The 13870-nt window shown below is 51.0% G+C and overlaps 1 protein-coding gene across 1 annotated transcript; it reads right to left on the reverse strand.

The window, feature by feature from the left end:
• Positions 1 to 57: 57 nt before the first annotated feature.
• On the reverse strand, positions 58 to 13535 carry LOC143834266 (E3 ubiquitin-protein ligase TRIM7-like). Its single transcript, XM_077330933.1, has 8 exons — positions 12669 to 13535; positions 11059 to 11223; positions 10482 to 10577; positions 9729 to 9959; positions 8621 to 8643; positions 6827 to 6945; positions 4853 to 4885; positions 58 to 1156 (listed from the first exon to the last, which is right to left on the reverse strand). The coding sequence occupies exons 1-8, from the start codon at positions 13425 to 13427 to the stop codon at positions 639 to 641; spliced, it is 1944 nt and encodes a 647-aa protein (XP_077187048.1). The 5' UTR covers positions 13428 to 13535; the 3' UTR covers positions 58 to 638.
• Between the last annotated feature and the right edge of the window lie 335 nt (positions 13536 to 13870).

A 13870-nucleotide genomic window follows, 5' to 3' on the forward strand; every position in this document is an offset into this window, starting at 1 on the left:
GAAATCCCCCTGCCCCCCTCCACCCCCCCAAAAAAAAAAACATTCAAGAAAGCCCAGTTTTCAGTATAATGTGATTTTATCATAAGCACAATATCTATACAATCCCCGGTCGAATTGAAAGCCGAGTGCTATGAACACTGCAACCTTAACAGGCACGGGGTATTCAGTGACCTTCAGAAAGGGTAGGATAAGCATAGGCAGAACCTAACAAACAGAGCCCAGCACAGCCAAGAAAAGAGAAAGGCCAGAATACCGATTTAACCACGCAGGGCTCTTCCCGTGCTTGAAAGGAAAAGAGGCTGCAGGAGATCTGGGGAAGAGGGTCTCTGTTAAGAGCTTGCCTTGTTCTTGTTCTTTTTATTTTTTCTTATTGTTATTATTATTATATTATTATTATTACTTAATTCATACCCCGCCTCCCCCCGGAGGCTCGAGGCGGGTCACCCAAAAGCCAATTCCCCTAAAACAATCAAAGCACAATAAAACACAATACAATTAATACAAAAGTTACAACAAGAATGGGGGCAAAATTCAACATAGCTGACCCAATTCCACACCCCCTAAGAAGGGAAAGGGAGGGGGCAGATGACAGACAAATAATGTTTTCTTATTGAAGGTTCCTATATGAAGGAACGGTCTTAAGAAGAGATTTTGAGGTGGGCTTTTTCTGCTACCCAGAAGTATGGCAGGAGGGTCTCCTCAGAGAAGGAAGCTCCAGAGTACTCGTGGAGAAGGTCTCCTTTGTCAGCGTCGAAAAAGGCCACTCGACCCCCAGCCCAGTTCAGGCACACGCGGACCCTCTTCAGCTCCCCCCTCAGGGTCAAGGGAGAAAGATGGCCTTTCACATAAGCCCTGTAGCGGCTCCCCCACTTCTCCACAGCCCAGATCCCGTCCTCAGGACAAAAAGCGATGTTTCCCTTCCTCTTCACAGACTTCCTGGCCACCCCCACCAACCAATCTCCCTCACTCCCCACAAGGACCTCCCAGAAATGGCGGCCTGCCCTGAACCCCTCACGGCCCAGCACAGCATTGCACTTGGCAAATCTCTCAGGATTGTCGGGCAGAGCCTGAGCTTCCATTCCCCTTCTCACACTTTTCTGATCTGCAGACAGGATGAGATTCCGATGGGCTGTGTCTGGATCCAGAGTCACATTGGCTGTTGGGGGAGAAGAGGAGAGAAGCAGGGAGGGTTTTGTCCTCTGGCCTGTTCAACTTCCTTCTCCTGCCAGTCCCGGCCTGCTCCCCCCACTCTCTCCCCCTCCTGCCTTCTCCCACCCTATTAAAAAGCAGAGTAGTCTTCTTGTTAACTTTAAAAGAAGGCAGACAAAGTGCACAATAAATACACACTGTTCCGCCCCCCCCCCCCACCCCCAATAATCCCAACCTGAGCAGAGAATATTGATTAGGGGGGAAAGAATGTTGAGTATTTCAGTCACAGGTTCCTTTGGTTAGAAATCAAACATGAGGGTCCATTTCCACAAATACAAAAAAACAACGACATGGAAATTAGCAGAGGCACAAAACAGGGTGAGTGTGTCAACTGGCTCTCGGTCCAGATCCGAGGTACATCTCAAAACAGGCAGCTTTAACTCACTGACAGGAAAAAATGAGCTTTTAGCTTGCCGGGCAGCTGTGCTTCTTGAGTGACGATTTGGGACAGCCTCGGATGGACTTGGGATGGGTTTTGGGTTTCAGTGGAAGAACAAAAGAGAGAGGAGATTGTCTGAACACAGTTGCCCAGGGTATATGGGCTGCTTGCCTGTCTCAGAAGATGCAAGGGAGATCACACCTTTGCACCAGGGACTGAAGAACGTACTTTCCACCCTTCTCTCCTTTTAAAGGTCGTACCTGTCAATAGATCTCAACCAGGATCCCCTGGAAGGGGGCCGTTCAAGCAAGACAAACATCCAAAAGGTCAGTGAGTCCCCCTCTACCTCAGGACGAAGCTGCCACCAGCCCCGACACTACCCAGACAGCCAGAGACCAAAGGAAAAAGTCTCAGCCTGTCCTGGAACAGAATTCACCCTTGCAAGGTAGGACACTTTAAAGGGGCTTTTAACAAAACAATTACTCTGGTAACTGTAGCAATGGCAGCTAAAACCCTGGATTCAGCCTGAAGCCTCCTGAATTCAAGAACTACACAAGATTTATTTCAGTTTCAATGTTTTCAAAGCCAACTTCAATATTGAGAAATTATCTCTTACCAATGAGTAAGATTGTTTTAACCATTGCTCCTCGTAGCTTAAGGCGTTCTGCTACGAGTAGCAATTGTTAAAACAATCTTACTTTGGTTTTGAAAACACTGATATTGAAGTCCCTTGAAAAAGCTAAGGAGCGAAACGCGTTGGGATTTGTTGAATATAAAAGAATAAAGAACAATGGAAGTTTGGAGACGCCGTAAAAATGTACTCTGTATATCTGATTCGCCATACACTGGTATCCCAGTGCCTCTTTATTTGCCCTGTGTCTGGTCCTTCACTGGGTCCTGCCCCTCTTATTTTATTTTTTCATAATCAATAACAGAGCAATGAACAGTGAGAACAAAAATAACATAGCCCAAAGACTAAGCACATTTACGTGCAATGGTTCAAGATCCAAAAAGTGGATCAAAGCCAACAAGGATCCAGCCCGCTAAGGAAAGACCTCTGGTCAGGAAGACCCACCCCCAACCAGAGGTGTGCCTCAGTCAGATGAGACCCTAATAACAGGCCCCAGGCTCTTCCAGGGCCAGGGCAAAGGCAAGACAGAGGAAAGTAGAATGAAAATTCTTTATTTGATGCCCAAAGAAATGTATTGGTCTGATCTGAATTATCCAATCCAACTCTCCTACTGAGGGCGATCAGGGGCCCGGCACACTCTTTCCCAGCTCTCTGGCTGCCCCCATCCTCCGATGAGGCCCAGCGGCTCTAGCCATCCTTCACACTACTGTCAAGCTCAGGGAAGGCTGACAACCTCTTCCATGGAGACCCTGCCAACCTTGCCTGAATCCTCCCTGCCGGCAGGGCTCGGATGCCAACACACACCCTCTGCACAGCCCTGCCACTCTGCCCAGCCTCCTGCCCGGAGAGTGGAGAGGGAGAAGCACAGGCCGCTAGGTCGCTTTTATAGCCTGCTTTTCCACTGTTGTTGTTATGTGCGAAGTCGTGTCCGACCCATCGCGACCCCATGGACAATGATCCTCCAGGCCTTCCTGTCCTCCACCATTCCCTGGAGTCCATTTAAGTTTGCACCTACTGCTTCAGTGACTCCATCCAGCCACCTCGTTCTCTGTCGTCCCCTTCTCTTTTGCCCTCGATCGCTCCCAGCATTAGGCTCTTCTCCAGGGAGTCCTTCCTTCTCATGAGGTGGCCAAAGGATTTGAGTTTCATCTTCAGGATCTGGCCTTCTAAGGAGCAGTCAGGGCTGATCTCCTCTAGGACTGACAGGTTTGTTCGCCTTGCAGTCCAAGGGACTCGCAAGAGTCTTCTCCAGCACCAGAGTTCAAAAGCCTCAATTCTTTGACGCTCGGCCTTCCTTATGGTCCAACTTTCGCAGCCATACATTGCAACTGGGAAGACCATAGCCTTGACTAAATGCACTTTTGTTGGCAGGGTGATGTCTCTGCTTTTTAGGATGCTGTCTAGATTTGCCATAGCTTTCCTCCCCAGGAGCAAGCGTCTTTTAATTTCTTTGCTGCAGTCTCCATCTGCAGTGATCTTGGAGCCCCGGAAAATAAAAAAATATATTGCTAGCTTTTCCACTAGCAATATATAAAGGTGGGCACCTGGTGAATCGCCAGAGCAAGTCTGTTCCAAAATCTGGGGGCCATCACATGAAAGACCCTCCTGTGTGTCACCACCACGTGTGCCTCTGAGAGGACCAGTCCATGCAAATCTAAGCAACCTTTCCCCCCAAAAGCACTTTGCAAATTTGTCACAGCAGGCTTCCGAAGGTGGCATGGATATATCGTCATGACTTGATGACAGCAGCCCTTTAACCGTCTGGAACAGCTCCGCTGGACGGCCATTTGAGGATGCAGTGGAGGAGAAGGAAGCCTGCTTTGCCGTCACAACATAGTAGGGATGATGATAATGTACTCCAACCAGCATTCGGTCGGATTCACATTGGGATTTACAACACTTGAGCTTGGCTCTCGGCCCTCTTGTTTCACTGCATGAAGCTCCCTGATATATCAGGGTGCTTTACGGGTGCTGCAGGGTCAACCGAGGATATTTGGGAGTGGTCACATTGATAGCCCTACTCATGCCACCATTCCAAAGCGAGGCCACAGTTTCAACAGTGGCACCAGTGAACTGGAAACTCCCCCAGAGCCATAAGGCATCTATTACCAGGACCAAGCTAGAACCAATGGAAATATCCTTGGCCTTTATTCTCCTCCCCACCATGACACACACATTGTTCATGAACAACTGGAAGAAAGTGCCACGGCTGGCTGGATTTCTGCCTCTGTGTATTGCTATTCCACTAATTTGGCTTTCTTTAAAAACGTGGGATTTCAATAAGGAATTCAGAGCACCCTGAAGCTGAGAGGAACCCGGAAAACAGGCAGGGAAACCCTCTTAGAGAAAGCAGCTGCCCCACTTCCTCTGGGCCCCTCGGGAGGGTTCTGAAGGGCCCTCAAGGGCTCTTCGCCAGCAACTGTTCTCCTGTCATTTCAACATGGCGACAGGTGGGTGAAAAGGGTCATTTCATCCCCTCAAAGTTCGCCTTCTCTTCCATCCTTGCAGAGCAAGAAGGAACTGGCTATGGCAGGAAGGAGTGTTCTGTCTGAGAACACCAAGCAGAACAGCCATTTGTAAGGGGACAGCTTTTAGTTTGGAAATAATGAATTAATGTATGAAGAAAAATGTACCTTTCTGCATGTGAAGTCCAGAATCCAGAATGTCTGAGGAAGCAAAGGGACAGAAAGTCAGTAGAAGACCTGTGTGCTTATCATCATAAATTATATTATGGGACAAAAAAAAAATCAGTTAATAGCAGGACAGGCCAAATCCTGTCAGATCTCAGAAACTAAGCTAGGCCAGAACTTGGACGCGACACCAAAGAGGACTCTAAATGGCAAACCATCTGTTTCTCACTAGTCTAGGTAACCTCTGGCTGCAGACACCGCAAATCAGCTTGGTGTAGCGGTTAGGAATGCAGACTTTGGAACCTGGCGAGCCGGGTTTGATTCTGCACTCCCCCACATGCAGCCAGCTGGGTGACCTTGGGCTCGCCACGGCACTGATAAAACTGTTCTGACCGAGCAGTGATATCAGCGCTCTCTCAGCCTCACCCACCCCACAGGGTGTCTGTTGTGGGGAGAGGTAAGGAAAGGTGATTGGAAGCCACTTTGAGTCCCCTGCTAGAGAAAAGGGGCATATAAGAACCAACTCCTCTTCTTCTTCTTCAGTAATCTCAGGGCTCTCTCAGCCTCACCCACCCCACAGGGTGTCTGTTGTGGGGAGAGGAAGGGGAAGGCGACTGTAAGCTGCTGAGACTCCTTCGGGTAGAGAAAAGTGGCAATTAAGAACCAACTCTTCTTCTTCCAAGTCACTTGTGGCTTGACGGCACCTAGGCAAGTAATTCTTCTGAGTTATAGCTAAAAGGTTTAGTAGGTGCTACTTTTGAGGAAAAAATTATTCCAGTGCAAATATACAAATTTGTTTTCACAAGTTACTTTGAGCTACTTGAGGTCCGCTTCATAGAATGTTTGCTAAGGACAGCAGCTGAAGGGACCAATCCAGCTAAACAGGCTCCTCACTGCTCTCCTAAGCAGAGTTACACCCATCTAAAATCACTGATTTCAAAGGGTTTGGGAGTAACTGCTTAAGACAGCACTATGAACAGACAGTAAAGAAGGCACATGCAGTCTTGAGCGGTATCAAAAGAGGCATCACATCAAAAGCACAAGACGTCATAGTCCCACATTGGTCAGACCCCACCTGGAGTCCTTCTAGAGGCCTCACTTCAAAAAGGATGTGGACAAAATGGAAAGGACTCAGACGAGAGCAACGAGGATGATCTAGGGCCTTGCAATCAAGTCCTGTGAGGAAAGGCTGAGGGGCCTTGGGGAATGCTCAGTCCAGAGGAGAACAGGTGGAGAGGGGACAGGATGGCTCTCTTGAAGTATCTGAAAGGTTAGATCAGGGGTAGTCAAACTGCGGCCCTCCAGATATCCGTGGACTACAATTCCCAGGAGCCCCTGCCAGCGAATGCATTCGCTGGCAGGGGCTCCTGGGAATTGTAGTCCACGGACATCTGGAGGGCCGCAGTTTGACTGCCCCTGGGTTAGATTCAAATGAGTAGCCATGTTGATCTGAAGTAGCACAATAAAATCAGAGACCAGCAGCACCTTTGAGACCAACAAAGATTTATTCAAGGCGTGAGCTTTCGAGTGCAAGCACTAGTCTGAGGAAGAGTGTCTAAATTCGAAAGCTCCCACCTTGAATAAATCTTTGTTGGTCTTGAAAGGTGCTACTGGATGCAGATTTTATCTGAAAGGTGGTCACTTGGAGGAGGGCAGGGAGTGATTCCTGTCTGCAGCAGAGGAGAGGACCTGCAGTAATGGGTTTAAACTACATGTGGAACAAAACCAGCTAGATATAATTCACTTTTAGAGTAGGTTCAGCAGTGGAATTGACTGCCTAAGGAGGTGGGGAGCTCCCCCTCGCTGGCTGTCTTCAATCAGAAGCTGGACAGACCCCTCTCCTGGATGCTTGAGGCTGATCCTACATTGAGCAGGGGGTTGGACTAGATGGCCTGTCTGGCCCCTTCCAACTCTAGGATTCTACATCTGGCCCACCCCAAAGTCCAGTCTGACACTCCTGCTGTGTCTCGTCAGTACCTGTGACTTGCTTCTTGATGCCCTCCAAAAGGGGATTCAAATCCAAGAAGTCCAAGATGCGCCACCTTGGTGCAGGAGGAAAAGCCGCTGGATTCCTGAAGGACTCCTTTTCTTCGTACCTGGAGAAAACCCCGTTAAGGTGCCGTCCATCCCATTCACAATCCCAACCCCCGGAGGATCAAAGCAGCAGAGGCAGGAACTGCCAGAAAGCCTGGAAACCCAGACACAGAAAGAGGGGAATCATTGAAGCTCCCACTTTGTTAAGAACTGGGCTTGGCTTCCTCACAGGAGCTGCAGGGAATGGCCACCACGAAATAAAACACAGCCCCTTGCCCCAGTGGGAGAGGGCCTTTCCCCACCCCCACCAGTTGGTTTCACACACGGAAACAGCCCTGGTGAGCTTATTTGCCCATTGATACTGCCTCATGGAGTATTTTGTGCATAAAGGTAAAGGTCTCCCCTGTGCAAGCACCGGGTCATGTCTGACCCTTGGGGTGACGCCCTCCAGCGTTTTCATGGCAGACTCAATACGGGGTGGTTTGCCAGTGCCTTCCCCAGTCATTACCGTTTACCCCCCAGCAAGCTGAGTACTCATTTCACCGACCTCGGAAGGATGGGAGGCTGAGTCGACCTTGAGCCGGCTGCTGGGATCGAACTCCCAGCCTCATGGGCAGAGCTTTTGGACTGCATGTCTGCTGCCTTACCACTCTGCGTCACTCTGCGTATTTTGTGCGTACAGCACCCTAAAAATGGAGATACGCCTTGCCCCAGCAGGGTCTTCGAATGAAAAATTACCAGGGGAAAGGGAGGCAGGAGCCCTTCTGTCCCCTCAGCGGCATCTGAGGCCCAAACGGAGCCTGCTGTAACAGCCGCTCCCAGCAGCTGCTGAGTTGCACTCCGGAGCCCTGGCCAAGCTCCTTATTACAGGAAACTTTTCATTGGGCCCGAAGAACAGCAGCCCCACATCCCCTGGTTCCATCTGTCTTGTGAATGTCCAGGGAAAGGACATGAACCCTGGTAAGGAGGCCGAAGTTGGTGACTTATTCCTTATTTGTGAATTCATTCAACCAACAATGTTGAAGAGAGTTGGTGTGGGAGCCAGTTTGGTGGAGTGGTCAATTTGAACTCCCCCTCTCCCCATTGAAACAGAGAAGTGTTCTGCACTCGATTAGGAAAGCTCAGAGCGGGTAGGGGAGCCAAGCGCAGCAGGAGTCTCTTTCTTTTCGTGAATGGGGAGGGGGGATAAATCCAAGAGGCTGCTGAGAGAAGTTAGGGCTTCTGGAGCACAGTCACTTTAACGGAAGGCTTGCAACTGGGAACCTGGAAGTCTTTGAACTGACACCGTAGCCAATCAGGGAAGACTGCTTTGCTATGAGGCATGGAGCAGTAAGTTAATTCACAAAAAGGAGACTGGGTTTTATTCCACACTCCCCCACATGCAGCCAGCTGGGTGACCTTGAGCTCCCCAGAGCACTGAGAAAGCTGTTCTGACGGAGCAGTGATATCAGGGCTCTCTCAGCCTCACCCACCTCACAGGGGGTCTGTTGCGGGGAGAGGAAAGGGAAGGCACTTTGAGACTCTTTTGGGTCAAGAAAAGCGGCATTTAAGAACCAACTCTTCTTCTTCTACATCCCAAAATAAGGTTTGAACCACCACATGTCATACAGGCCCGAGAGGACATGCACTTTTTTTTTTCTGGTCCTTGTGACTGTTACTCCAAAGGGGAGTGAGATTACTGGTTGAACATTAAGCCTCTGGTTCAATGAAGAAGCCTGATGTTAAAGATCCACTTACCTCTGCAAAATGCTCCTGGCATCCTAAAGAAATAAAAAAAAAAAGAGAGAGAGAGAGAGAAAGAGAGAGAGAACGAATGAACCCAGTGCTTGCTAAAAGGCCATCCCTGGAAGACAGCTCAGCCTCTAGAAGATTTCACACCTGGGCCTTCCCCTTGCACCCAGCTAGCTGATTCCACTCAACGGCTGGGGTAGATCTTCATAAAGTAAGGTGTAAAGGTAAAGGTATCCCCTGTGCAAGCACCAAGTCATGGCTGACCCTTGGGGTGACGCCCTCTAGCGTTTTCATGGCAGACTCAATACGGGGTGGTTTGCCAGTGCCTTCCCCAGTCATTACCGTTTTCTCCACAGCAAGCTGGGTACTCATTTTACCGACCTCGGAAGGATGGAAGGCTGAGTCAACCTTGAGCCGGCTGCTGGGATCGAACTCCCAGCCTCATGGGCAAAGCTTTCAGACAGCTGCCTTACCACTCTGCGCCACAAGAGGCTCTTAAAGTAAGGTGACCAGATATTAACATTGGTAAAGCGGGGGGGGGGGGGGTTCTTGATTTAAAATTTGGTCTATATGGAACAACAAAAATTTAATCGAACGCATGGAACGCAAAAACAGTATTGTAATATATATTTTTAATTGCAACCTAAGTACAATTCGCTGTGTACCCCCAGATGTCCCTCCAAAAGTGGGACAACCTGGTCACCTTATCATAAAGTGGGAGTGAATCTCTGGGAGGCCAATATCAGCAGACAAATTTGAAAGAGCTCCCTGTGCACCTGGCCTGACTGGGTTCCCCAGACTCTTGGTTGAGACACAAAGACTTTTCCTTTGGAAATGGAAGCCAAGCAGCCTCAGTCTATCCGGGAGGGGAAGAGGGCTGCGGGAGGCAGATGCATTTCCAGGGGGTGGAGTTCTGCCCCCTGGGATTCTCCAGTCTGCCCCTGGCTGGAGATGTAAAGGGGACGAGGGAAAATCTGCCCATGTGCAGAGATGAAAAGTCGCTAGCAGCAGAAGTGGGGCTTCTTCGCTTTCTGCACAAGTGAAGGAGGCACAGAGGATTCGGAGCTGGGCTCCTCCCCAAATGGAGCCTGGGCTGTTCCCGCCACCCCCTCACCTGCAGGAGATCTTCGGCTGGTTGCTTACACCTCTCCTCCATCTCCCAGATGAGGCTTTCCAGAGCCGAGAGCTCTTCAGAGAGATCAGCCAGGTGCTGGTCCCTTTCCTTCGCTACCTCCATCTCTACCTCTTCCATCTGAGCCAGCAGGAGCTTCTCTTGCTTGTCCAGAAATGTGTGAAGTTGCTTGAATTTGGTCAGTGTCCTCTGCCACTCTCTTTTGGTTTGATTCTGAGATGGATAAAGAAGAACACAGCCCCTGTTTGCAGTGGGAAGAAGTCCCTGAGGAGACGCCTACCGGAAGGGCACTCTTACCTTTCCGAGAAACTGCATCAACATTTGGTTGGGAAAGAGAAAGTTTCAGAAGAACCCATCCAAAGTTCACATGAATTATTCTTCAGTTTCTTTCTTGGAGAGAAATTTTACTTAACAAAACTCAAACATGTGCTGCAGCTCGAGATAGGAAGAGCTGATAGAGCTTCTCTATTCTACACACACAAACACACGGAAATGATGATTACCTCGACATGGACCTCCACATGGCAAACCAACCTTTTCATTGTAGAGATCTGAGAGGAAAGGTGCTCATCTTGATGTTCGCAAAATGTTATTTTAAAGAGTCCCTCACTAACTCTCCTGTGGGAAACCCAGCCATCCCCAATTGCAGGAAGGTGCCCTTTCATGTGAATTTTCTACATTTGATACTCTTAAGTTTGCAGTGACTATTTGCTTCCCCGGAATAGCGGAACTTACAAGCAAGTCTTGGCTTTCTTTCACTAGGCCGGCTTTGTACTCCAAGATTTTCTCCTTCTCCTTCTCCAGAATCGCCAAACAAGTGGAGAACTGATCCTGGGGGGAGGGAAAGAGGGGGGGGGGGGTCCCAACATTCAGGTTTGTTTCTTTTCAAAGTTTACTATAAAACATATACAGCAAAATTGTCATCGAAGGCCAAACTAGACACAAGTACAGGCTGTCTGGTGACCCATACCACCCCCACAGCTGTAGATAATAAGTTATTCTTTTAATAATGGAAGAAGAGTATGTAGGGGCAGGAAAAATTAAAGCCTCCTATCAAAACGCTGCTGCCCCCTGGTGGCTTGGTGGGCCAATGGGCTGGCCAGTCTTGAGGAGTGCCCTGGCCTCCTAGCCTCGCCCCCTTAGCAGAAAGAGGCCTGGGCAATGAGCAAACCAGGAGACGGGCAGCAAAGACAGCTGTTGTTGCTCAAAGCCCAAGAGATGCTCTACAAAACCTGTTGTGCGACACCCAAAAGTGAGCTGAGAGAGGATCTTCAAACCTTACTCACCCTCATCCTCCTTGCAGATTCCCTACCTTGTACTCTTGGGAAGCCTCCTCCGCAGGAACGATTTCGTGGTATTTGTGCTCCTGGGACTGCTCACAGACCACGCAGAGGGGGGCTTCGTGGTCCCTGCAGAAGAGCTTCAGTGGCTCCCGGTGCTTCTTGCAAACACTTTCCCGTCCAGCTGCCGCCATCGTCTGATGCCAAAAACAAAAGAACAACAGAGGCCTTGTTGGGTCCCCATATTTCTGAACTCTTTGGTTATCGATCTTTGTCAATATTGTATATTATCAGTGCGTTATGCAGAACAAAAATACCGTATTCGAAATCGAGACATAAGCAAGGCTATTCTCAGTGCCTCAATTTCCTCTGAAAGCCAGTGGATTCACATGGCCCTGGTTTGCATTAAACCACCCACTCCCTGCATCAGCTCATCGATCACAATTGCCAAAAGCACCCCAAATCCTCAGCTAGGGGCTCTCCACTCCTCCAGGAACCTCAAGTGGCATCCAGGATTGCTGCAGACAAAGGAGGAGGAAGCCAATAACAAAGGGTGCTGAAACACCCTGGCCCAGGGACCTACGTTGTTTTCAGTGGAAGTTACTCCAGTGCTTCCCCTCCCTTTTTAAGCCACTTTGCAATTCCAAGAGGGTAGTGAGTGCCATCCCAAAATGGCTGCTGCAGGAGGCGGAGCCAAACCCAAAATGGCTGCCACCAGGCATTCTGGGGAGATGGGAGCCATATCTTCTACACTATGGGTCTCCAATGAGGCGCTGCAGGGGGCCCCAAGACTTTCAAGGAAGTGGGTGGGGCTTTTGTCCTGGAGGGTTCCTGAGCATCTGGGCAGATCTTGAAAAATACTGCGTTGGCAGCAGCCCCACCCACAGCAAAAAGGCTCTTCCCTGCGACTGTAGGGAAGGTGCCAACTCCTGTGGCAGCCATTTTGTAGCTGCACCCACCACACAGTGTCCAAATCCCAATGGTGCCCACAGGCTTAAACAGTTTGGGGACCCCTGCTTTGGGTATCTCCCCGCAGCAACGAAATCTCCTGGACTGGCCATGCTGCTAGATCTCAATATGGGAGAGGTGACAGCATTCTAATGGGCGGGCTACATCCCTGCTTCCCAGGGGGCAGGCCGATCCAGTCTGTGGGGTGCTGGGGGGACAGGATCAGGAGCGCCTCCTCAACAACCACTTTCCGCTACTTACAAAGGGGAGTCTCTGCGTGGCCTGGCTTGGAAGGGGAAGGTGACATTTGAAGGGGAGCCAACCTGAAGCCAGATAAGGAACCAAAACACAATACCAGCCAGCAGCCACAAGTCTGCTTTGATCCGAAAAGGAAATTATGAGAGAGATCCCAAGAGCAGGAAAAGTCTCCACCCCTGGTGAAACAGAACAAAATAAGAGGCTGGCTGGATCACACCCAAGGAGGGATCCGCTTACCCCGGGATCCCGTCTCCAACTCTGGGGGCGGCTGAAGACTGACCGATTCCCAGTTTGCTGTGCCTAAAGTTAAATGGGCTTAATCTCGGCCATTACTGTTTGCACTCCAGCGAGGAGGAGGAGGACCCCTTGGTCCCGAGACTGCGCCTCCAGAGAAAGCACAGCGATTCCCCCCGGAAGACCCACCGGGACCCCTCACCTTCTTCTCCGCAGCATCCTCCTCCAGGGGGGTCACCTGGTGGCCTCGGTGCTCCCGGGATCTGCTGCAGACCACGCAGAGGGGGGCTTCGTCGTCCCGGCAGAAGAACTTCAGGGGCTCGCGGTGCTTCTCGCAGACGCCCGCTGGGCCTTCCGCCCCCTTCGCCTCCGTCGCCTTCGCTTCCAAAGGGCGCAGCTTCTGGATCGTTTCCACCATGTTGGCCAGATGCTGGTTCGGGCGCAGGCTCGACGGCTGCGCCCTTCCTCGGCATTGGGGGCAAGACGGCTGCGCCCCCGGCTCCCCCCAGGAGCGGTCCAGGCAGGCGCGGCAGAAGTTGTGGCCGCAGTCGGGGATCGTGACGGGGTCCCTGAAGAAGTCGAGGCAGACGGAGCAGGAGGCCTCCTCGCAGAGCTCCGCCACAAGACCCTCCGCCGCCATGGCCGCCTCCGGAAGGGGGAGAAGAGGCGAGCGGGTTTCGGTTTCGTTTCCCCGAGCAGCGACGGGGCGCGTCCCGCCCTGCAAACCACTCGCTGCCGGCGCCGAAGAGAGCGGGGAAAGCCCGCCTGGGCCGTCCTCCGGCTGCTTTTCGCAGGCAGGCAGGGAAGATCTGGCGTCTGCAGCGCAGAGGGGCGAAAGGTGCCACCCCCAGGAGAGGAAAATCGCCCCGGGAGGGAGGGAGGGAGGGACTGGCCATGGGATGGGCTGAAAGGAATGACAACAGCGCCCAATGGGAACCGTGGGAGGCGCTGGAAGCCCCATGGGCGAAAACCGGGAGGCAAGAATGCCAATTGGCTTGCAAGGACAGTCGCAAAGAAAACGGGGGAGTGTGACTTTTCCTGCAGCCCTCAGCCTTTTCCGTGTTTGACTCGGGAGGGGGTAGTCCCAGAGGGCCTCATTCCACTCTGGGGGGCTGCCCACCCAGGTCCAGAACCCCCCCCCCGGGCAATCTCAGGGGTGTAATTTAATAAAACCAGAGTCCAGTGGCACCTTTAAGACCAACAAAGGTTTATTCACGGCGTGAGCTTTCGAATGGAAGCATAGTCGTTTGAGTGTAATGGAAAAACCCATTCTCTGGCTCAACTTTGTATAGATCAGGGGTAGTCAAACTGTGGCCCTCCAGATGTCCATGGACTACAATTCCCATGAGCCCCTGCCAGCATTTGCTGGCAGGGGCTTCTGGGAATTGTAGTCCATGGACATCT

The sequence above is a fragment of the Paroedura picta genome, chromosome 3 (assembly GCF_049243985.1).
Source record: "Paroedura picta isolate Pp20150507F chromosome 3, Ppicta_v3.0, whole genome shotgun sequence".
NCBI classification, from domain to species: domain Eukaryota; kingdom Metazoa; phylum Chordata; class Lepidosauria; order Squamata; family Gekkonidae; genus Paroedura; species Paroedura picta.

What these genes read in the sequence shown, in the direction of transcription:
- LOC143834266 (XM_077330933.1), bottom strand. Translation starts at nt 13,427, where the DNA reads ATGGGGCTTCCAGCGCCTCCCACGGTTCCCATTGGGCGCTGTTGTCAT. An exon ending in AGGATGCTGCGGAGAAGAAG is followed by an intron (nt 11,224 to 12,668) that starts GTGAGGGGTCCC and finishes TTTTGGCATCAG; the next exon opens with ACGATGGCGGCAGCTGGACG. An exon ending in AAGAAAGCCAAGACTTGCTT is followed by an intron (nt 9,960 to 10,481) that starts GTAAGTTCCGCT and finishes TATCCATCTCAG; the next exon opens with AATCAAACCAAAAGAGAGTG.